This window comes from Drosophila mauritiana, chromosome 2R (genome assembly GCF_004382145.1).
Source record: "Drosophila mauritiana strain mau12 chromosome 2R, ASM438214v1, whole genome shotgun sequence".
Taxonomy (NCBI): Eukaryota; Metazoa; Arthropoda; class Insecta; order Diptera; family Drosophilidae; genus Drosophila; species Drosophila mauritiana.
Genome location: NC_046668.1, coordinates 3,524,344 through 3,547,435, shown reverse-complemented (window position 1 = coordinate 3,547,435; position 23,092 = coordinate 3,524,344). Strand labels below are relative to the sequence as shown.

The following is a 23,092-nucleotide window of genomic DNA, read 5'->3' as shown; positions in this document are numbered from 1 at the left end:
ACGGTCGCCATGTATTATTATTATGTTTTAAAGCGACTCTACTGTTCGCTTCTCTGAATTTTTATTGAATGAATTTATAATAATAATGAATTTATTATAATAACTTGCTCAAAACAAAGCCTTAAATTGATGGGTTGCGCTGTTGCTGAATACAGAGGCTGCAATCTATATGTAAGAGAGGAGAAAAGCAGGGTCCAAGCAAGAAGGCGACAAGAGTAGCAAAAAAAGTAAATCACCAGAATTTAAGCATAGCAGCAAGAGAAGCGACAGCAGACCAGCAGGATTCGCGACATCAGTATAAAAGCAGAGCGACAAGAGAGAAAAGACAAGGTGAAGTTCGGTGTGTGAAATTCAGCCGAGATACCCGCTTGAAAAGCCGCGTAGAAGAGCCAAAAGTTGTTTGAAAGAAGACGAAACGTTGCCGAAAGCCGAAAGATCTAGATGTTCTTCTGAACCCTAAACTTAAATTTTCTGACCATATTTCGACTATTGTCAATAAGACCAGGGGTGTGCTTGGTTTTATAAAAAGGTGGTCAATGGAACTTGATGATCCTTACAGGACCACAACATTATTTATTTCCGTCCGATTTTTGAGTACGGATCACCCCATTGGAGTCCACAATCCGCAGTTCACTGGGACCGCATTGAATCGGTCCATAATAATAATAATAATAATTATTGAAGATTATTCCCGCTTGAGTAAAAACAGGTCCGCTTTGATTGAGTATATGCGTATGGAAAGATATTTATTCGATAGCGACTCCTGTATGTACTATCGATACATGTTATGTGTTCGAGATTACAGTGCTATCTGATAGATTCAATACCCTTCCTCAATGTAAGCTCTCATATTCTATTCTAGTGTCTTTAGTTCAATGATATTACCTTGTATTAATTTTCCCACTAGTTTCTTATTTTCTTTCTGATGGCTATGCTTTAGTTTTTAATATATCCATGGTTCTTTATCCTTAAGTCTTAATTTTTTTAATTGTTGGTTGTTATTGATTCGGTTTCAAGTCTGAATACATCGCTGTATTTTGCGCATAATTCACTTAATTAGGATATAAATGGTGACGAAAAATTTCTTCTCAGTTGAGAAATTGACTTCTTCTTTTTCGAATCACTGTTAGTTTGGATAACTTAGTAATTTGAAAGTGATTCGTCTTATAAATTGTTTACGTTAATCAATTGGTCGGTTCTTGCTGTATTCAGTAACCGGACAAACGTATCTTTGGATGTTTCTACTGTGTTTAACACTTATATATATAATTTCCTGGCGGATCTTGCTGGTAACAGTATTGAATTATTGCCAGAAATTAATTGTATTGGAACATGAATTGGATATTTTAAATTGTTGGGTCGAAGTATTCACTAATGATCCAATGGTTCACAATGTAGTTTGCAATTAAAATTTTTTTAAAAATCCAGACCAATTATTCTATCGCAATGTATTGTAAAATTTTATGTTACTAGATTGAAATTATAAAGTAATTTTTACTTATCTGTTTGTACCTGATTATACCGTGTTCAATTTGTATGTTAACAATATTTTCCTTTTGAATTTCTTTGAATACATCAGAATTTTTGTTAATGAAGGAAATGTCTGCTGCTGTATCGGACAAAAATGAAATATTTATTTTGTTACTTGAAATTTTAAAATTTACAAACATATAAAGACTAGTACTAATCGTGTATACTTAAGAATTATAGAGTTGCTATTCGCCACGCCCACTCTAACGCCCCAAAGCCGCCAAAGCGGTCTCGCCCACACTTTTGAACAATTTGAAACAAGTTTTTTCTCATTTTATTCCCCAATATCTATCGATATCCCAGAAAAATATGAAACTTCGAGTTCACATTTCCACGAGCTGGGTAACGGGTATCTGATAGTCGGGGAAGTCAACTATATAATTCTGTCTTTTTCTTTTTGTTATCACCTCTAGCCTTCTTGCAATGATTCTTTTCATTTGCAACAAGTTTTTTTGGCAGATCGATAGAAGTTTACAACACTAATAAAACTATAAAAAAAACATCGAAAAGTTTTTAAAAAATGTGGGTGTGGCAGCTTTGGGCGGCAAATCGATAGAAAATTACAATTCTAATAAAAATGTTAAAAAATATAAACACGTTTTTCAAAAGTGTGGACGTGGCAGTTTTGTGCGGGAAACATGGGTCAACAAACTCGCGCTGCTTCTTTGTCTATAGAATCTGTATGCTGAATCTCAACCTTCTATCTTTTCAAAGTTCCTGAGATCTCGATTTTCGTACGGACAGGCGGATCAAGGAAACGCTTCCTTCTGTTACATACTTTTCAACAAATCTAGTACACCCTCTTTTACTCTACGAATAACGGGTATACGAACTATTGAAATGAATTTGATATTTTAGAAGATAAACGAGATGCTATTATGGCCATGGCTTCCCAAATGTCAAAGACTATAGAAGATGCTTAGTTAGTAGAAATGCTTACCTGGAATCTGTTATTTGAGATTAGACAAGAAATGTTGCATGTGGCGTGAGTATATATTGCAAAGAAATGGCGCAAAACGTATTGGGGTACCCTTGAGAGCAATGCTTCCCCCTTGAAGCAAAATGGCTGAAATATGAAAAGAGCCCGGTGACAGTGCGGAAAACGAATCCAGGTTTCGAGAAAAGTTTATCGGTGCAGGAATAATATTTGTTTAGAAATTATTTTCAGAAAGAACCACTTTTAATAGCACAAACAGAACAGACGGAGAAAAGATTAAATACAAAACGCAATCTAACATATGCACAGAATTTATATGCTTTTGGACAATGGGCAAGTATCAGCTGTCAACCAAAGATTTTATCTAGTCTCACCTAAAGTTGAAACTCTATTATACGCAGAAATCGATTTAATGGTTGCATTAGGCCTTATAGGGAAATAAAGTAAAATAGAGTTATGCTTAGATCCTCGCAGGATAAATGACTGCACCAAAAAAGAAGCATAACCTTTGACAAACATTGACGGTATTTTATTCCTACTGCCTAAAGCAAACATTACATATTTCAAAAATCGATTTGAAATACGCTATTGAAAAGTGCCGCTAGAAAAATCGTCAAGAGGCATTGTAGCTTTTACGAGACCAGATCGACTACTTTAACAGTTTTTGGTATTGTCATTTGACCTTTGTAATGCACCTCAAACGATACCTTGCTGATTTGTGTGTCGTTTCCTCGGTCATTTAATCGCATTTTGCAGTTTTACTCCGTCTGGGTGAACAATTTCGGAAGCGAAATTTAACTCTGTATCTAAACAAAAGCCAATTTTGTGTAACTGAGATTAAATATTTGTGATATGTTATCGGTCAAGGTGGTCTTGCAACAGAGCCATCCAAGGTAGAATCTACTGAGTAAGTAATCTACTTTGCAAGTATTGCAGAGCCTATTAGAGAGTTTTTGAATTTTACTCTTTTGATAAGCTGAAACTTAAGTTCCGGTTCTTCACAACCCAAATTTCGCCCAGACAAAGAAAAGTTTCGCTATTATTATAGTACTGACCACGCCAGTTTGAGGAGTAAGCCATCGTAAAGGTCGCGATCATATAGTAACAGATGCTTAATCTCGTATGTATGCAGGGGAGATTGCGTTATTAGACAGTTATGGTCCGGAAATAGATTTAACACCCGATTCCTTTAAAGACCCATAACATTTACAGTTGATAAAAAATATATAAATACCCAGATTTCACATCTGTGGTAATGGATTTGTGTACAAAAAAAACTCAACAGTATGATGGTTTAGCTGCTATTAAGTGTAATCAATATCAATAGCAACGACCATTTCAGCGCCTTTACTTAGACATCCTTAGTCCTCGACCTCGAAGTTTTAAATCATCTGAGTAAATTTTATTGGCAAACGAAACAGAAAGAAAGAATGGCTAAGCCATTGAAGAGTATTTGCGAAATAATATATTCCATATATTTGGATTTTCGGTAATACTAGTCAGTAATAATGGTTTACAGTTTAAAGCCAATGAACTAAATTAATTTGTAATTAATTTTGAAATAAAGCATATATACACAGCAATCTATTACCCACATCGAATGCGTCAGAAAGGGTAAAGCGATATTTCACATCAAATCAAAGAATAATGGATACAATGCATGCAATTAGTTGTGTATTAAGGAATGGTCATCATTTAAGTATTAAATGGTCTAAATATGATAAACCATGAAAGCCTGTTTTAATTGCTAAATACCCTGCAGTGGGAGACGAACCGTTTGCACAGTTGGATAGACATGATCATCTTATGTTGTTCCAACATTATTTAAGGGAAAATATGAAAATTACATATGAAAAACAGGATTTCTGTCAAGGAATTGTCTGGATTGTAATAGGATAAATGAAAGAGTATGCGATAGGATTGGATTTTAAAAACATCAAACCACACGACCTCTTGTTACAAATTGGCGTAACAAATGTATTACGTTTTCCTTAAGTTCTGGCCCTACTTGGTTTATACTTATTATAAATTAGTTATATTAATTATAAATTAATTTAAGAGCTGGTACAAGGATACAGCTTAGCCTACTCAGTTGAGGAGGTAATAGAAATTCTTCGTCAGGTGAAAGAACTACTGACGCGTGGCCACTTTCCAATCCGTAAATGGTGTTCGAAGGAGTCAGCAGCCCTGGAAGAAAAGTCTGACTGCGAGCAGTTATTTAAATTCCCTGATGAATCGGATATCGCCAAAGCAATGCGTTTAGTCTGGGATCCGGCTTCAGATAAGCTTCTATTTTTTTTTATCAAATACCGTCCAATCATCGACAAACCAAGTGGATTGCATTGTCAACTATAGCCAAATTCTGTGATCAACTTGATCTAATAACCCCAATTGCCACAAAAGCTAAGATCTTTCTGCGATCTCTACGGAGTGCAAACGTGGATTGCGATGACGCATTGCCAGAGCCAATTTTTTCGTCAGGGGGGAGTTGACAGAACTTATACTTTCCACGATTCATAACGCATCCAAGGGCTTCCGTTGAGTTGCATGGATTCTGCGATACTAGCATATCAGCTTATGAAGCGTGCTTATACTTGCGATCGAAGACTGACGGAGAATCTAAAGTCCATCTGCTTTGTGCCAAGTCAAGAGAAGCTCCACTAAGGGCCTTAACAATTTCAAGATTATAGCTTTCCGCAGTGCTTTTATGGGCTGAGCTAATCGTAAACGTCAAGGAATCCATAGATTGCGATTGCGCCTTACATTGTTGGTCAGACTTGTCTATTGTGTTGGCGTGGATTTGCCATCCTGCGACGGAGTTCAACGTATACGTATCAAACAGAATCGCTAAAATTCAGGAGATGGCAAAGACATAACATGGCATCACGTTCCGATGGGTTTAAATGGACGAATATGTACCCCGACGAGCTTTCGCAAAGCTCTTCGAATTAGCCGTCCCTGTTGCATGCAGTAAAGGATTTGCTCTGCGGCTCTAAGTGGAACCGTTTGCATAGACAATTCATCAAACTTAAAATTCCTCAACTATTTCGATAAGTTGCAGCGCGTATTTGCATATATTCATCGTTTCATTTCAAATTGCAGAGCCAAGTTTACGCAATTAAAAGGTCGACTTTCAGTGGAGGAGAACATCTCAGCTTGCTCCTTCTGAGGAGCATTCAGAAGGTCCACTTGGCAAAAGGGTGTGGATTTCTGAGCCAGGGTAAGCTGGTTCCACAGAAAAGCAATCTGGCTTCGCTAAGGCCTATAATCGGTTCCGATGGGTTACTTACAGTCGGTGGGAGACTTCCGAACGCAGTTTTAAGTACGATAGAAGGCATCCAATACTTTTACCAAAGGATCATCCAGTCACCAAGGCACTCATTGTTTATTATCAGAAAACTTGACATGTAGGGCCACAGGCGTTGCTTTTCTACGTAGGCAGCTCATTTGGACGTTCTCTAGTATCTCACAACGGATTCTTTTATCGCAGCGCTGAACAGATTCCTCAGTCCTCGAGGCAGCCCGGGTACCATTTGGAGTGACAATGCTCCAAGCTTTGTCGGTGCAAAGCGCGAGCGTACCAAACTACGAAAGCTATTTTTGATCGAACTTCACACGGCATTCATACCTTCGACCTGCATAGCTGATGGGATCGAAGTTCATCCCTCCGCGTGTCCCGCACTTCGGTGGGAGGCTGCTGTTAAGTTAGCTAAATTTCACATCTACAGAGTCGTCGATGATTTCACCTTAGCCATCGAAGAATTAAGAACTCTTGCCAATGAGATTTCTGCCATCCTTAACTCCCGTCCACTCTGTCCAATTTCAGAAAATCCTGAAAGCCTTGAGGTGCTAACGCCGTCGCAAATCCTAAAGGGTTCAAACTTTACAAAATTACCTGAGCCCGACATCACTCTTCTTCGCGAAGGTCGCCCCAGCAGATGGCAACAGGTGACCCAGATCCAACAACACTTCTGGAAAAGATGAAGCTGCCCATACTTGTCCCTACTGCAATAAAGGAGCAAGTGGAGCGTCAATACGATACGGAAGCATAGTTTTGGTGAAAGAGAACAACATTCCTCCGTCGAGATGGAGGCTTGAGCGCCTCCAGAAAGTCATACCCGGTGGGACGGCGTCATAAGAGTAGCTATAGTCCGTACAGCTACGGGTCTAATCATGAGAGCCGTCGCGAAACTAGCCGTTCTGCTCATTTCTTTTCTCCCTTCTTTCTTCTCTCACTGAAGCTGTCGCATTATCTATTCATCTATCGTATGCCCATAGGTATATACAGAGGTGGTCAAAAGTATTTACACAACGAGCTTTTTTTTCAATTGTCAACTAATTGAAAAAAAAGCTCGTTGTGTAAATACTTTTGACCACCTCTGTATGTCTAGGCCAAGCTTTCGCTAAGTCAGTCTGCATATCCGAATAAAACTGAGCATAAATATATATTAATACAACCAATTTGAGCGTGTTTCTTTTTATAAGTGGTGGCTTATTAGTTGTCTTCCCAGAAACAGTACCAATTACTCAAATATACTGTAGGAGTTGTATGTATTACTACTTACCTACATTAGCACATCATTTTGATTCGCAACAACACTGTTAGTTAGTTAGTAAGTAGACAAAGCTGAGTATGTATATTTGAAAGTGTGGATAAAAAACTAATTTAAAGAAATTTCTGAATCTTCTTATGGAATATATCAATTGTAAAATGGAAGTTTGATCATTTGTTTAATATTTCCCCTAACAATAACAAAAGAATTCGAATACGGGAGTCTTCGCATTCGGCACTAGAAGTTTCATGGTAGGGTGGGCACAGAGCCATACTGTAACTAACATAATAGCAGTACTCCGAAGAGTAGAAGTATATTAGTTCAGTAACGATATTTGTTTTTTTTTCTTTCGTCTTCTTTATAGACAATTTAAGTTGCGTGATCCGAGTCGATCTAGCTTTGACCGTCTGTCCGTATGAACGTCGAGATCTCAGGAACTATAAAGACTGGAGGGATTCAGCATACAGATTCTTGAAACAAAGACGCAACGCAAGTTTATTGACCCATGTTGCCACGCCCACTATAACGTCAACAAACCGCAAAAAACTGCCAAGCCCACACTTTTGAAAAATGTGTTGGTAACTTTTCAAATTTTTATTACTCTTGTAAATTTCTATCGATTTGCAAAAAAAATTTTTGCCACGCCCGCTCTAACGGTATAAAACAGCCCAACCACGCCCACATTTTTAAAAAAATTTTTGGATATTTTTGTATAATTTTATTAGTCTTGTAAATTTTTACCGTTTTGCCAAACAATTTTTTGCCACACCCACATTTTTAAAAAATTGTTGGATATTTTTTCATATTTTTTTTAGTCCTGTAAATTTCCATCGATTTGCCGAAAACCTTTTTGCCACGCCCACTCTTTCGCCTACAAGCCGCCTAAAACTGACACACTTTTGAACAATTGTTAAATTTTTTAACTATAGATATTGTAACTATATTCCTGAAAAAATATGAAATTGCTCGTTCGCATTTACATCAGCTGAGTAACAGGTATCTGATAGTCGCGAAACTTGACTATAGCATTCTCTCTGGTTTTTTATTTTATTGAATACCTTAATATTTGATTGGCGCATCTGGTGGGATACCGAAAAAAATCGTTATAAATCCATAGTTCTTTGACGATAAAGTGAATATGTACCCAGCCTGACCAAGTTATTTATTAGATTGTGCACGCGAATTTTCCGCAACAAAGTGAATCGGTAGTTTTTACAATTAAAATTGCTCAATCGGTATCCTCCCAAGACTATGGGTGACCTTATTATATCAAATACCTTATTTAATCACCCGCTTTGCAAATTGAGACCGCGACTAAGGTATAAAATAATATATCGACATTCTGTAGCAGTTTGTGAACAAGAGCCCTCTTAAACAAATACAAGTGTGACCGCTACAAACCCAAAAAAGTTTTATAATCAAATAAAACTAAAATGGCCTTATCCGTTGAAAATATATCCCAACATATTCGACAAATTCGCAAAGTGCCGCAGTTCTCTGGAGAGCCAAACAGACGTAGTTCGTTTATCAGACGAATTGAATACCTGCTAAGCCTATACCCAATAAGCCATACCCGACAGAAAGCAGTAATTTTTGGAGCCATCTGTAGTTCGATGCCGAGAGGGTCTGTCAACTAGAATTTCACAACGAGGGAAGCCCTCATCGTCGAATTTAAATCACAAACCGCCATGGAGGAACTTTTGTGACGTTTGTTTTGAACATCCTACAAAGGTATAATTATCTAAATTTTATAAAAAAGGTAAGTTATGTAAATTTCGTGAACAATTTGTGAACAAAAAGACCAGTCAGCTATTAATATTAATAAGTTAGACAGAAAACAACCAAAATAATTAATTCGCAATAAAAACAAGAAAAAATGACTTTATAGCCGAGTTTTCCGACTATAAGATACCCGTTACTCAGCTAGTGCATGCAAACGCGAAATTTTACCAATTTTCTGTGTTTTCGATAGATATTGGGGAATAAAACTCGGCGGCTTTATGGCATTAGAGTGGACGTGGCAAAAAGGGTTTTTGCCAATCACTAGAAATTTATAAGTCTAATAAAATTATAAAAATATTGAATAATTTTTCAACAATGTGGGCGTGGCTGTTTTGGACTATTATTTTTGAAAAAATATGAACACATTTTTCAAAAGTGTGGGCGTGGTTTTTGGGCGAGTTTTGTGCTGCTTGTGGGCGTGGCCACATGGGTCAACAAACTTGCGCTGCGTCTTTGTCTCTAGAATCTGTATGCTGAATCTCAACCTTCTATCCTTTTATAGTTACTAAGATCTCGACATACAGAGAGACGGACATGGCTAGATCAACTCGGCTATTGATCCTGATTAAGAATATGTATACTTTACATGGTCGGAAACGCTTTCTTCTGCCTGTTACATACTTTTTAACGAATATAGTATACCCTTTTACTCTACGAGTAACGGGTATTATAATAACGCTCAATCCCTGATAGGTTGCTCATGACCCTAGCAAGGCTTGACATTTGAAGGTCAAAGAGGACTCTATAAAGACCAAAAAAAACTAAACTCAAACACTAATACAACTACTAAAATAAAAAATCAACACACTCTCACACCAATTAACAATTCGTTATCCCCTTTAATCCTTTCATAAGTCCCACGCAGATCCAAAGACCAAATAGAAACAATCAGTCACAATAACAATAAACAACCTTTTCCGTAAAGACAACAGCAACTCGATCAGATCAGACTTTATATAATGAATTCGGAGCAAGCTTAAATCGCGACTGGCAAAGCGATACCCGAAAATACTATCAACGTCCTCAACAACCAAGAGTGTCGAATAATAGTTTTAAAGAAGGCAGCGGACAAACAAGCATGCAGACAGATAACAGTTACCATCAACACGAGTTAGCTTATTGGTATTGCAAGACATTGAGAGCAATGAATAATACCACGATGATAGTTTACAATATAAACAAAACGAGATGTATAGGGTAACCCAGCAGAAATTTATGAAATAGAAAATATAGTCGTAAGCCTAACTCTATAGCCTTGGGTAGTTATTGGGCAAGTTTTTTTTTTTTAATTCTGTACTTTGATATTATTTGTCGATCGAGCTTCAGAGTTAAGAACTCTATATGTACATGCGCTAGTGCTAGTGGATTTTTTGAGATCATACGCGCTGGTCATCACCGCGCAAGCACGATTGGTTGGTATTGGTTTCTTTTAATACTCCGTTACATTTGAAAGCAATGATTACCCATGGTCACGTGACTCTTACTGAGTTCTGTGATGGAGTCAAGAAATAACTGACCCTACTTACCAACAGGACAACAATGACATTCGAAACGTATAGGGTGTAAGGAGCAAAGAAATCGTTGAGCGATACTCTTTTTGCAAAAAGTCCCAAAGCTTTAACAACTGCTCTCGCTTTAGCGCAAGTAGTCGAATCCGACCATGACCATTACCAATTCAGCCTTAATTATTCTAAAAGAGGTCAGCAAACCGACCAAAGGCACAGTGATAGGGATAGTAATTCAATAACTCCCATACAAAACAAAAACCCATATTTTATCAAGCGCCAGGTGCCTACATATGGTAACCAGGAAAGGCAAGATCCAGTCCAGTTAACAAATCCTGATGAATCCATGCGCTCTAGAAGAACTGGCAATTTTGGACAAGCTCCATTCCCGACTTAGAATTTGGCCACCCCAACAACTAAATTCTTGGCCATCTTAGCAACAACATTTTTTGCCAGCTGAACAGCAGCCTCAACAGGTCAGACTCAGGGACATGTTGGCTACGCACAAGCATTAAAAAGACCAATTAGTGGCAGGACAAGGTTTACAGGGCCAAAACAGCAGAGAGGAAGACACCGACGATTATCAACAGGAGGCAGAAACTGAGGTTGAGTAATTTGGGGACGAACTAATTTCTCATTTTTTAGCCACAAATTCCTATCATACATAGAAAGAAAGATAGCAGTGAGAACCATAAAACTTTTGATTAACACCGCGGCTTCAAAAAAACACAAACAGGCCATAATGCCAGTAGAAAATAAATTTACAGTAAAATCGTTACATGGTTGCAACATCGTCAAGCGTATATGCCTAATTTATCTAATTAGCACAGATGTTAAATTCTTTATTATTCCAAATATCTCTAGTTTTGACGCAATAATAAGATTTGCCTTAGTGACACAGGGAAAAACAACGTTAGATTTCATTAACCCTGAATATTAACAATGAATTCAGTTTTAGAGATGTAACAGGGTAAATTTCACCAACATTGAGGATATCATGGTACCAAGTCAGATATTTAATAAATTCCACACATTGCTTAGAGACCGATTAGCCTTCTTGGCGGAACTGAAAGAAGCATTGCCGTATAATACCAACATTATTGCCACAATACGAACCAACCCATATACTACTGCCATATACTACTGCCACTGAGTACGTGAGCTAGTGAATTTTTGGAGATCACACGAGCCGGTCATCACCGCGCAAGTCTAATCAAAGTCGACTCAACAAGCGCATCCAACGTTCATAATATATAACATATATATAATATATAATATATAATCAACAACATAAATATTGCTTATAAATATAAAGGAACCTAATATGAAAATACAGCGTTGGCGAATTAAACTTAGTGAGTACAACTCTAAAATATAATATTTGAAAGGAAAACTAAATATATAGCAGACCCTTTATCTCGCGTTACAATTAAGAAAATATGGTAAATAAAAAAGAAAATATATCAACAGCAGCAACAATTCACAGTGCATTAGAATGTAACGAAAACTATAATCAAATGACTGATAAACATATATATCATTTTAATAGATTCTATAAACCAAGTCGACATGATAAAATTTTTCACTAAATTTAAAATCATGTTTACATAGATAATGTAAGTGACTTTTTTCTAAATGCGTATCATTAAAATATTATCCCAAGCAGTAACGTAACAATTTTAAAAAGTATAATTGAACTAAATTACATTAACTCTTACGCTGAATTCAAGGAATTCATTATTACTCAACACATGAAAGTATACACCCCGGTATCGAAAAAGTGACACTACTTTTCAGACTTCCAGACTATAATAAATCTATTAAAAATATCATTAATGATTGCGAAATCTGGAATTTTGTAAAAACAGAATATAGACTAATGAAACTAAATTTTGAAACAAGAATGAATGCTTTAGTCGAGTCAAGGAAATGCCAACGCGAAATTTCATAATTATTTCTGGGATATCGATAGATATTGGTTAATAAAGTGAGAAAAGAAATGTGTGGCCGTGGCAGTTTTGGGCGGTTTGTGGGCGCTAGAGTGGGCGTGAATTAACAAACTTACGCTGCGTCTATGTCTCTGGAAACTGTATACTGAATTTCTCTGGCTTCTATAGTTCCTGCGATCTCGATCTTCCTGAAATCATACGGACCGACAAGTGGACGGAAAGGGTCAGATCGACTCGGGTATTGATATTCCTTTTCCCTGTTACACACTACGGTACACGGCAGTCTAGTCTCGTTAATGATAACCATAATAAGGGTATTGAAATGATAAATACCTGTAATAACTCAACAGCTTTTTATAATATTAGGTGTCTTATATTGAATACCCAAACACGTGGTTTCTAATACAACTTTTGTTCATCTGCTTCCTTTGCCAACTCTCAGAAGACTATTGCTTTCAGGCTACTGTTCGCTCTCAGGTTCTATCTCAGTGAGTGAGCGTTTGCCTATTTCAGTGTTTGGGGGAAGGTCGCTCTCCAGTCCCTCTCGCACCGGTTCCCACAATACCCACTCAAAATCTTAAGGAAAAGAGCCTTTTAATATTAAACATTGAAAACTTTTTCTGAATATTTAAAAAAGTTGCAATAGGGTCACAACTAACACGAAGGAATATTTAATCCAAAACTTCTAAAGCACGACAACCTTGGTAACTTAAGCTACTTCTGCCTGGTATAACACCGCTACCAACTAAATAACTTATTTAAAACAGCCTAGAGCCCCGTACCACGACAATAATGGACAAGTTTTTAATGAAATATATTACAAGTTCGCAACATTCAATGTAAAAAAATATATTTTTATTTAACTGAATAATTACAAATCTTTATTTTGAAGAACACCAAGCGTTTTATTTAGGTCTCAAACTGAACTTGACTTATTGATCTAGACTGATAGCCTCGGTCTCGAGCTTTTTGAAAATGGACTTTGGACTTTAGAATCCCAATTAGCTTTTTGAGTTAGTTCCCATGGATTCACGTGCATTCGGTCTTGGATACAAGCGCTCTTAGATTTTTACGATTTTATTTATCTACCGGTCATAACCAAAGTTGAACCAATGTCACACATTAAAAAAAATAATATTATTAATTTTTTAATAAAATTATAATAACCTATCTAAAACCTAAGGTATGTAAAAAGGTGAACAACAATAGTAAAAGAAAAAAATCGGAAATAGTAGACATTGAAAATTGACATGACATATTCATTCTTCATCTGAAAAACTTAAACCGATCTTTTGAAAGCATCACTCTTTAAAGACACAACCCATTAAACGAAAGAAAGCGTAAGATATCGCTAAGCAAACATGTCAAGCTCCGTAGATATTTAAGGTCAGCCTGTCCGTATGAACTCCTCGAACTAGTCTAGAACTTTCGCCTGTAGAGTATCTTATAGTGGCTTTCCGAATATGTAAGTGGAAGTTGTGCTTTTATTAGACTCTGCCCGTATCTTCTTTTTACATGGTTTCGTGATATAAAGGGATTAATCTGCAAAGTTATTTAAGAATCGACAGCAATAATTGCAAAACTCAATTTGTTGATCTAATAAAAAGTCGAATTGTATGTAGGGATTTCGAACGATTAGATTTTGTTGGTTTTAACTACATGTGTAGTAGCGACTAAAGAGACCAAGAGGCATGCTACAGATAATAAAAGCTTTAAGCCAAGCTTTGGGTGTATTGAAAAACGTAAACGTATGTCAGCTTAGAAGCAGACAACCTCTATCCGTTTCCGTATTAAATTTCTTTTCTAGCCGAAATTGTCCGCTTACGCGGACAAGATACAAATTTGTGTTAGAAAAGGTTTAGCCGAAGTTTTAGCAAACTCAAGTGTTCGCTAAACACATTTATTACGAATATCAAACACATTTAATATAAATATATAATATCTTTACTTGTATATTCTTGGGTATACTTATCGCAAAGAAGCGAAACAGAGAAACAGAGAACAGGGGGTGCATCAGCCGCCTGTTAACTTATATATTAATATAAGATTTGTCATAGGTGCGTTGCGTTCTTGGCCGATGTAAAACGGTTCAGACGGGAAGTTTCTGAATTTAGTCAGGAATGCGAAATTCAGGTAGAACCTGAAAGTGAGGCTGATGAGGCTGAGAGTATTCTGTTACGGCTGTGGAGTTGCAAATGCATACTAACCAAGTTGTAGTAAGTGTTCAATAAACTCGGCATGTCGAAGTCGCAATTCAGACAGAACACTTCGAATGCACTCCAGACCCAAGCAACAATGACCGAATAATAAAAGATACAGCAAATGTTGCACAAACGACAGATGGCCGATCACAGCGGATAGCAGGACATTTACAAACAGAGGTGGAATACGATGACAAAAAAAAGTTGTTACAAATTTACATAGTACCGTCGGTTAAACAAGATTTATATTTGGGAATACATTTCTGGGAGCTTTATGATTTATTTCCAAAAGTCTGATCATATCTGAGTTAGATGCAACTGAGAATGATGGTAATGTCAAAGTATATCAGCACAGATTGTCCGATGTAGATAAGGCTAAACTAAAGAATATTGTTAATTGCTTTAATTGCATCGTTCAGCCAAGAAGGTCTCGGTAAGACCAACCTTATATCACATTCTATTGATGTAGGTATGGATAAGTTCTTGTTGAACAGTTCTTGTTCATCTCCTATCGTTAAGGTAACGGAACCTGAAAAGGTTAGAATTTGTTCAGACTGTCAGAAGGTGAAAAACTTCACCGAAAGGGATGCATATCCTATGCCTTATTGTAGTCGCCTATGCCTGAATATGTAACTATGTAACTAACTATAAGATGAGTTGTGCGTTGAGATCATCAGTACACTCAAGCTTAGGGACTTCTCCTTAATGGTGGTTTTCGGGCAAGGCATGATTTCTTCTGGATCTACGTACGCTTTGTTGAGGCAACTCAACTTATTGGATTACCGAACCTTAAAATTTGACCGTCCAAAATCGTTCGAAATAGTGCGGAAGAAAGCATGCATGTGAGCGAAGCACTCCGAGAAGAAGTACAATTCCCGTTTCGTATGCAGAGGGGCAAGAAGTATTTCTTAGGAATTTTAAGCAAAGCTGTTTGTTTGTAAAAGCCAGAGTTCATAGAAGGTTAGGAAGCTCTTACTACAAGTTAAAGGATTTACAAGGAAAATTATTATGTACATACCATTCGAAAGATATTCGCGAATGACGTGTTTTCACTCGGCATCAGTCTAGGACATCAGTGGAATGTATAACATAGCCAGATGTTACCGGTCTTTTTTGCCTAAAAGCGTTATGCCAAGCTTTGGGAAGTACGCAGCCAACCATTTTCGCTATTTTAGCCGAGCTTTAATGTGTGTCCAAAAAATTTGAGAGCTGCATTGTATGCATTGCGTACCGAAATTTAGGGCAAATATACTAGACATCTCATACCGTTTCCAGGGAAGACCTGAAAGCTTTTGTCCCGAATTAGGAATTTTTTGCTTTTGCTAAGCCTGAACGTAAATCGTTCTATCCGTTTCCTTGCTTAATTTCTTTTCTAATTGAGATCCGGTGGAGTTCACAAGTACTTAAGTTGCTTAAGGTGCTATGTTGACGCGGACAAGATATAAAGTTGTGATAGAAAAGTGTTAGCAGTGTTATATTGTAAAATGTAAAATAAATCTAATATATATTAGTGTTAGTAGGATCTAATTATGTATTAAACAAGTGAAAATTGATTGCTTTAAGAGCGGCAGAGAGTCAAGAATATAGATAATAGTAAGAACATAATACTCTGTAAGGGTCATGCAACTCATAGTTACATCTACAATGATTCAAGATGAGGAGTATATAGTTTCTTGTGAATCTACTTGGAACAGTGAAGTTAAGCCGACTTCACCACGAATAAGCTTACAAATAAAGACTGTTCCCAGCATCGTTCTACGGTTAGCTAGGGAAGGTTAATTTATTAAAATTAGTATACTGGAATAAGGAGGTAATCTACGGTTTGCATCCCAATTTAGGCACCGCAAGGCAAAAAGTAAAAAGTTTTTTTTGACCGATTCAATGCGTTCCGAGTGGACTACGTATTGTGGACTCCAAACAGGTGATCCGTACTCGAGAATCGGACGGACTAGCGTAATAAATAAGGTTTTAGTCATGTACGGATCATCAAATTCCTTTTACCACCTTTTTATAAAACCAAGCACACCCCTGGTCTTATTGACAATAGTCGAAATATGGTCAGAAAATTTTACGTAGGGTCCAGAAGAACACCAAGATCTTCTTTTCGGTCCAAAGGACAAAATGTCATAACTTTGCAATTGGCGCCATTTAAGTTTAATACGTTATCACGGCGCCATATTTGAAAGCTCATGCATTGTAAATTTGACAAAATATGCCCTTCACCTTAGAAGTTCTTAAACAATAATTCTATATTATTTTTGATCAATTGACGCTATGTGAAAAATTATTGTTTTGCATTGCCTTAACGTTATTATTATTTAAATATAGCTTAAAAATAGTAATACCAGTTCCTATGTACATAATATCACAAAATAAATTTCAAAAATGACTTTATATTAGAATATTTCAGCTTGTGACGTGTGAAAAATTAATAAGGTAATGATTGTTGAGTGCTTGTGTCCGCACGTCGTGCGTCGTCTGTATACCATTTTATTGTTTGTGGTTTCATAGGGTGTACTTTCCCCAGGGATGCCCAACTGTTCTTATTACTGAGATGAATGCTGAAGTTCTGAGCGAACCTATGCTCAGCTGGCATCTCATCCCTTGGTTGCATTAGCAAAGGGATATTCCCTTTTAGGCTTTCAGCATCCTTGTGAGGTTGCAGTCCTTTCCTGCTCCCTCAATTCTTATTAGGGCGGCTTTCCGTTTCATTTCAATGAAGATATGAAGCGGCGTTACCTCCATTAGTACTTCTAGGGCTGCATTGCTCTTGTCATGCATATGCAGGCCATTCTTTGCAGCTTATGGAGTTTCACCTTAGTGGTGCTAAGGCGTGCTCTATCACCCCAGGCTATTGCCCCATAGGTTAGTATGGGTCTGACTACCATGAGGTACAGCCATCTTATTATGCGTGGTGAGGTTCCCCACGAGTAACCAGCAATGTTTCTAAACGTCAAAAGTGCTCTGGTGCACTTATCAATTGTGTTATCGACATGAGTTTTGAAGCTAAGTTTAGAGTCGAGGGTTATCCCAAGATACTTAACTTCTTTGCTGGCCTCTATGCGACATTCTGACAGGGTTATTGCCTTCATTCTCTTTAGCTTGTACCTATTTGTGAAAGGAACAATAACAGTTTTGCTGGGTTTTAGGCTTCCTTGCACCATTCGCTGGTCATATTGAGGCCCAGTTGAATGATATCGCAGAGTGTTTTCTCATATTTACCTCTGGCTATAATGACAATATTGTCAGCATAGCCTTGGCAAAGTATACCTCTGCGGGTCAGAAAGCACCCTGTACGTCTAAGAAGGCACATAACGCCACTTCCTTATGAGTCAGGGAATCCTCAATAAGGCTTTTCAGGTGATATAGGGCAGTATCAATTGATCTGCCCGCTCCGTTGGAGCGGATGCTAAACAAGCAGAGTGCTTCAAATGCTGACATCTATTTTTCGGATCGGCACTGCGAGCTGATTTAGCGCTCGTTGTAGCAGGATTGGCTGAATGCCATCTGGACCCGGAGATTTGTAGGGCTGGAATGCCCATCTTAATCTCTCCGTTGTTACTATTGATTTTGCTTTGGCCCAATCAGTAGCACGCAGTCTACTTTGTGCCGTTACTGGGGTATTCCCATCCGTTTGAGGCGTGCTTCCCGGAAAGTAAGTTGCCAGTAGTAGTTCAAGTTCCTCCTTACTTCCTATAGTACAGGAGTTATCCTCCTTTCGTAGTGCCAGAATTGATTCTGGCACTCCTTTGGAGATAGCTTTGTGAAGTCTAGCGCCTTCACATGTGTTTACTATTGCCTGACGGAACATTGCCGACATTTAGGATTTCTAGATTATTATTTAAGATAAATTCCTAGAGAGACTCACTTCTTTGTTCACGTCTCTGCTACACCATATCACGTTTATGTGCGTTTGCATCACATCCAATGATGATGGGTGAGTGCATCCTCTTACAGTGTTCAACCAGTGCAGTGATTTCGTGCATCTTTACCGGCAAAGTATGCCGATGCCACCACAGCCTTCTTGGCTGCTCCCACATCTTCTACCACGATAGGTACACAGTCTCGAGTGAGAAATTCTGTAAGTATATAATAATTAATGCTTCTACATGCCAGGATACAGGCTATAGGGCTAGAAGCCCGTTGATCGCAAATTACCTTGGCGTTCTTCACGTACAGTCCTTTTATTCCCTGGTTATACCAGGGTTCCTGTACCAGGGCTAGCCCAATATGTTGTTTAGTGAACATCCTTGCCACCTGTTCACCTGAGCTATCCCTGTACTCCCGACCATTAGATATACGGCTCCATCATCGGCATTTTTCGTCTGGAGATGCCCATGCCAACATCCGTCGGTACAACTTCTTCCTCACTCAACAGGTATAGTTCCATGCCTAGCTCTTGAGAGGATATCGGGGTCTGATCCCCCATCTCGATGACGGTCGCATCGAGATCCTCATCCTCCGCCAGATCCTCTCTGGATTCGGAGAGCTTATTGGGCTTTTCCTTCTCCGCGGAGACTGGTGGATTTCGAGGAGTCTTGACCCGTCTTGTGCCGGCTTTGATCGCCTTGGCCTTCTTTAGACCACAAACAGAAATGTCTCCAAACCTGAAGCTCAGCATGTTGTCGCTAGAAATAATCTTTGCACATGAGTTGTCATCAATGCCAAGGCTTAGGAGCGAGCCACCACCCTCATTCTTCCTTGACATAAGACGCCAGTTCTCAGTATCCAAGTCATTTGGTATTTTGATCAATTCCATGATCCAATTAAATTCGTTTCTTCGATCAGAATTGATTTCGGCCCGAAAATAGTCTTCTGGCACAAGTACTCACACAAGCAAGCAAATTCTATTTTTATTCTATTGGCCATTACGCATCTTGCTATTCTAGTGTCTTTGGTCTGTCCGTTGAAAGTCGAGATCTCAGGAATTATAAAAAGATAGAAGGTTGAGATTCAGCATACAGATTCTAGAGACAAAGACGCAAGTTTGTTGACCCATGTTGCCACGCCCACTCTAACGCCTATAAGCCACACAGACTTATAAAAAATCGGTTGATCTGTTATAACTTTCTATCGACTTGCAATAAACTTTTTGCCACGCCCACTCTAACGCCCTAAAACCGCTCAAAATTGCCATGCCGACATTTTTGAAAAATTTTTGATATTATTTCATAATTTAATTAATCTTGTAAATTTCTATAGATTTTCCAAAAAAATTTTTGCCACGCCCACTCTAACGTCCACAAACCTCACAAAACTGCCACGCACATTATTTTCCATATGTATGCACAAAAGCATAAGCAAGGAGCGCTCTCGCTCAAATCAACTAAACAACCCACTAACCCAGTTCATCTAAGATTTTCTCACACCAAATGTTTCAGTCTTAAGCCGACTTTCAAAACGCAAAGCGGATTCAATCGGAATTTTTAATTATTTCGGCGTTGATCTTAGTTCAAATACGGATCATTTATTTGACTCAAAACAAAAACTATTTTACTATATAGCGTGTTAGTTGAGTTTGAGGATTAAGAAATGGTAGTGTGAAAGCGTGTGCTTATGAAGTGGCAGACTCAGCGGCTCATTACTTTTTTGTCATTATGAACAGTTGAAAGCTTCCAAAGGAATGGAGTGATACGGGCAGTTTTTGCTTTTTAATAAATAAAATAAAAATATTCAATAAAATGCACTACAGAATTTTGTTATTTGTTATCCTTACAGTAAGACAGATGTGAGTAAGGAACATTTATAAATAGTGTAGGAAACAATAACATTGAAATAAAGTTATATTCTCGAAAGTTTTAGACCGACTGATTATACCAATTTAACTCATATAATACCCAAGAAATCGGCGAGCTTTCCGAAAGAAAGGGATACTTGAGTCATGGCAATTATCCTGACTAGGGACTTAAACAACATCCCTTTAGTTGTTACGTAATCCTGTTTACAGAATATTTTTTTTGTCTTTTTATTACAGAGAACAACAATTGCTGAATATATTTGAAGTTATTATAGACACCCTTGAAGGAAAACTAAAACGCATTGACAGTCTAGATAATACAGTTGATCTTCTTATGAAAAATATGGAAACGCTGCAAAATCGGGTAGTAAATAACTTATTGAAAACAGATTTTATTATATCTCAGCTAAAAAATATAGAAAAAGCAATTTCTATAGAAATTCTTCAAGGTCAATCATCAAACTTGGATGTTGCTTACGAAAGCGCAAAAATACCACAAAATTCTTCAACGTTTCTGAAGCAACAAATCGTTAATTTGGATCGAAAAGTATCTGATATTGATAATAAGCTGGAATGTATGAAAGTCCAATTAGATAATAACTTGTTGCACGTTGAAGACTTTAATGCCGAAGCTAGTGAGAAAAAACCCGTTACAATAAATGGAAATGATGTCACAAAGGCATTCAGCTATGTAGCTATGACACAAGTAACATCTGAATTGAGTGAACTTCGCGATTCAACTGACAGCATTGATAAAAAGTTACAGTTTTATATAAATATCGCTTCTGAAAATATCGGAAAAATGACAAGCATGATGCATGAGATTCATTGTGCTGTAGTTGATCATAACAATCAATTAAAATTTTTGAATGTGACAACACCTACAAATTCAAATAAAATTAATGAGCTCGTTAAAGAAATAAGGCCAATGGGTGTATCTGAACAAAACGATAACGTTTGGGACGTCGGGGTAGACACAAAATCAACTGATAGTCATCTTCTCACCAAGTCCACTGCCCCATTGAGTCAGACACAACGTCAAGAACGTGCAATAGATGAAATCCACCATGACAAAAAATCCAAATCCTACTTGAGTATTAATAACTTAGATATGGTTAAAAAACAATTTGAAAAACAGGAAAGTTATATGCCCCCTGAAGGAATAACAGAGACAAGAATCAAAAGTATTTTGGAATATGAATCGAAAAAGTAAATTGGTATTCTTTTTTTTACTATATTTTCTAATCAATTTATATTTTAAGCTACTCTGACACGGATGAAAATTCAAGAACGGAGATCTTACATTTATCACTTTCTAATATTAAACCAACCATAGTAAATAAAACTTTAACTACACCGTTTACTTCCACACCCGGAGATGTGCTGGGTCTACTACATTCGGCGTCGTTAGACACCAACCGAACTCACGACGACGGACCTGTAGTCAATGGATTGAAATCTGCAAATCGCAAAGATCGAATTATCTTTCCAAGCATAAAGAAAAAACCAGCATTTCTAAACACAACGATTGCCAATGATTTTTGGGCGCTCAAGGATGTAAAAGTAAGTTCTTAAAAACCTATTTAAAAATTCAACCATAAACAAAACAAATTAATAAACGATGTAGTCAAGTTTCTCATTTTTATATTGTATTAAATTGGCAATATTCATGCATTACAATAACCTTTTAGTTCTCGTAGCTCCCGAGAACTTTACGTTTATAAGGGCACGTGTTAGAGTTAATGTTTTTTGAACTCAATCCCCCATCAGCAATCACCTGCATCTGAAGATCGTAACTTGTTCAGAGAAGAGCGTTTTTAACAAGAGATAATGCTACAGTCTAGTTCCCTGACTACCGTTACCCGGTGTTCAGCTAGTAGCGATAAAAATTGGCAAGACAAACAATAAAAACAAAAAAAAAAACTTTTCTTAAAAGATTGGGCGTGACCCGTACATACTTTTCAACGAATATTATATACTCTTTTACATTTCGAGTAACAGGTATGAACACACTTCTAGTACGTGTTCAGCTAAACACTGTTAGGTCCGGTCTATTTAGCAATAAGCAGTTAAAGGCACATTCCGGAGCAGTTCTTAAACGATTTCCTTTTGGAACAGCAGTAATAAAGGATTATATGTACACGGCCGCCCTTCTACGTGGAGCCGATAGCATCAAACTTGAACTCAAGGCGGAAGATGTAAGAGCAGGGTAGACCTTTTTAAACGGAAGAGAAACAACATACTAAGCAGTTCTAACAAATACCTCGTGTTAGTAGTATCAAGTATCGCAAGTATCACTCAAAGATGTATATATTTTGTTTATTTGACTTATTTTGTCTCGTATCTACTGTAGTTATCTTCAGATCGTATCTCCAGTAGTCATAATGTGTAAGACATTAGCTCTAGAGTTGTGAATGCATCGATTAAATTAATATAATACGTTGATAGGCAACGGGGTCGAACTACAGTGAAAGTAAATCGAAGGTGATCACCACAATCTATAAAACATTACCTTTCCCAGATATGAAGACTCTTCAAAAACCAAACCAAAAATGTCATTTATATCGCTCAATCTACCTTTGCTCTTGTCGATTTGGAAAGTTGAAATCATTGTTGTTAACCGCAACGTACGTAGTATAGCTGCTCAACGGTTCAATTTTCGAGTTTGAAGGACTCTAAACTCGTCCCAATGGCCTAATCATAAGCCAAAACCACCACTGTAGCGAAACCATTAGTTACCTGCCGGCGTATAGTTTGGAAAATCACAGCGACACCGTCAGGGATATAACTTAAAAGTTCGTGGTTCAAAAACATCCAAACAATGTTTATGCTAGTTATTGATCATAATGGACGCGGTCTAGATGCTACTAAACCTTTGGAGATTTAGTTACTAAATAT

The 23,092-nt window shown here is 37.4% G+C and overlaps 1 protein-coding gene across 1 annotated transcript in view; it reads left to right on the top strand.

Moving 5' to 3' along the window:
• Positions 1 to 23,092, top strand: part of LOC117136207 — an 83,550-nt gene that overhangs the window by 7,497 nt on the left and 52,961 nt on the right. Inside the window, exons 2-3 of the mRNA XM_033296962.1 lie at positions 20,432 to 21,403; positions 21,457 to 21,757. Coding sequence (XP_033152853.1) covers positions 20,432 to 21,403; positions 21,457 to 21,757 — 1,273 coding nt within the window. The remainder of the gene's footprint in view (positions 1 to 20,431; positions 21,404 to 21,456; positions 21,758 to 23,092) is intronic.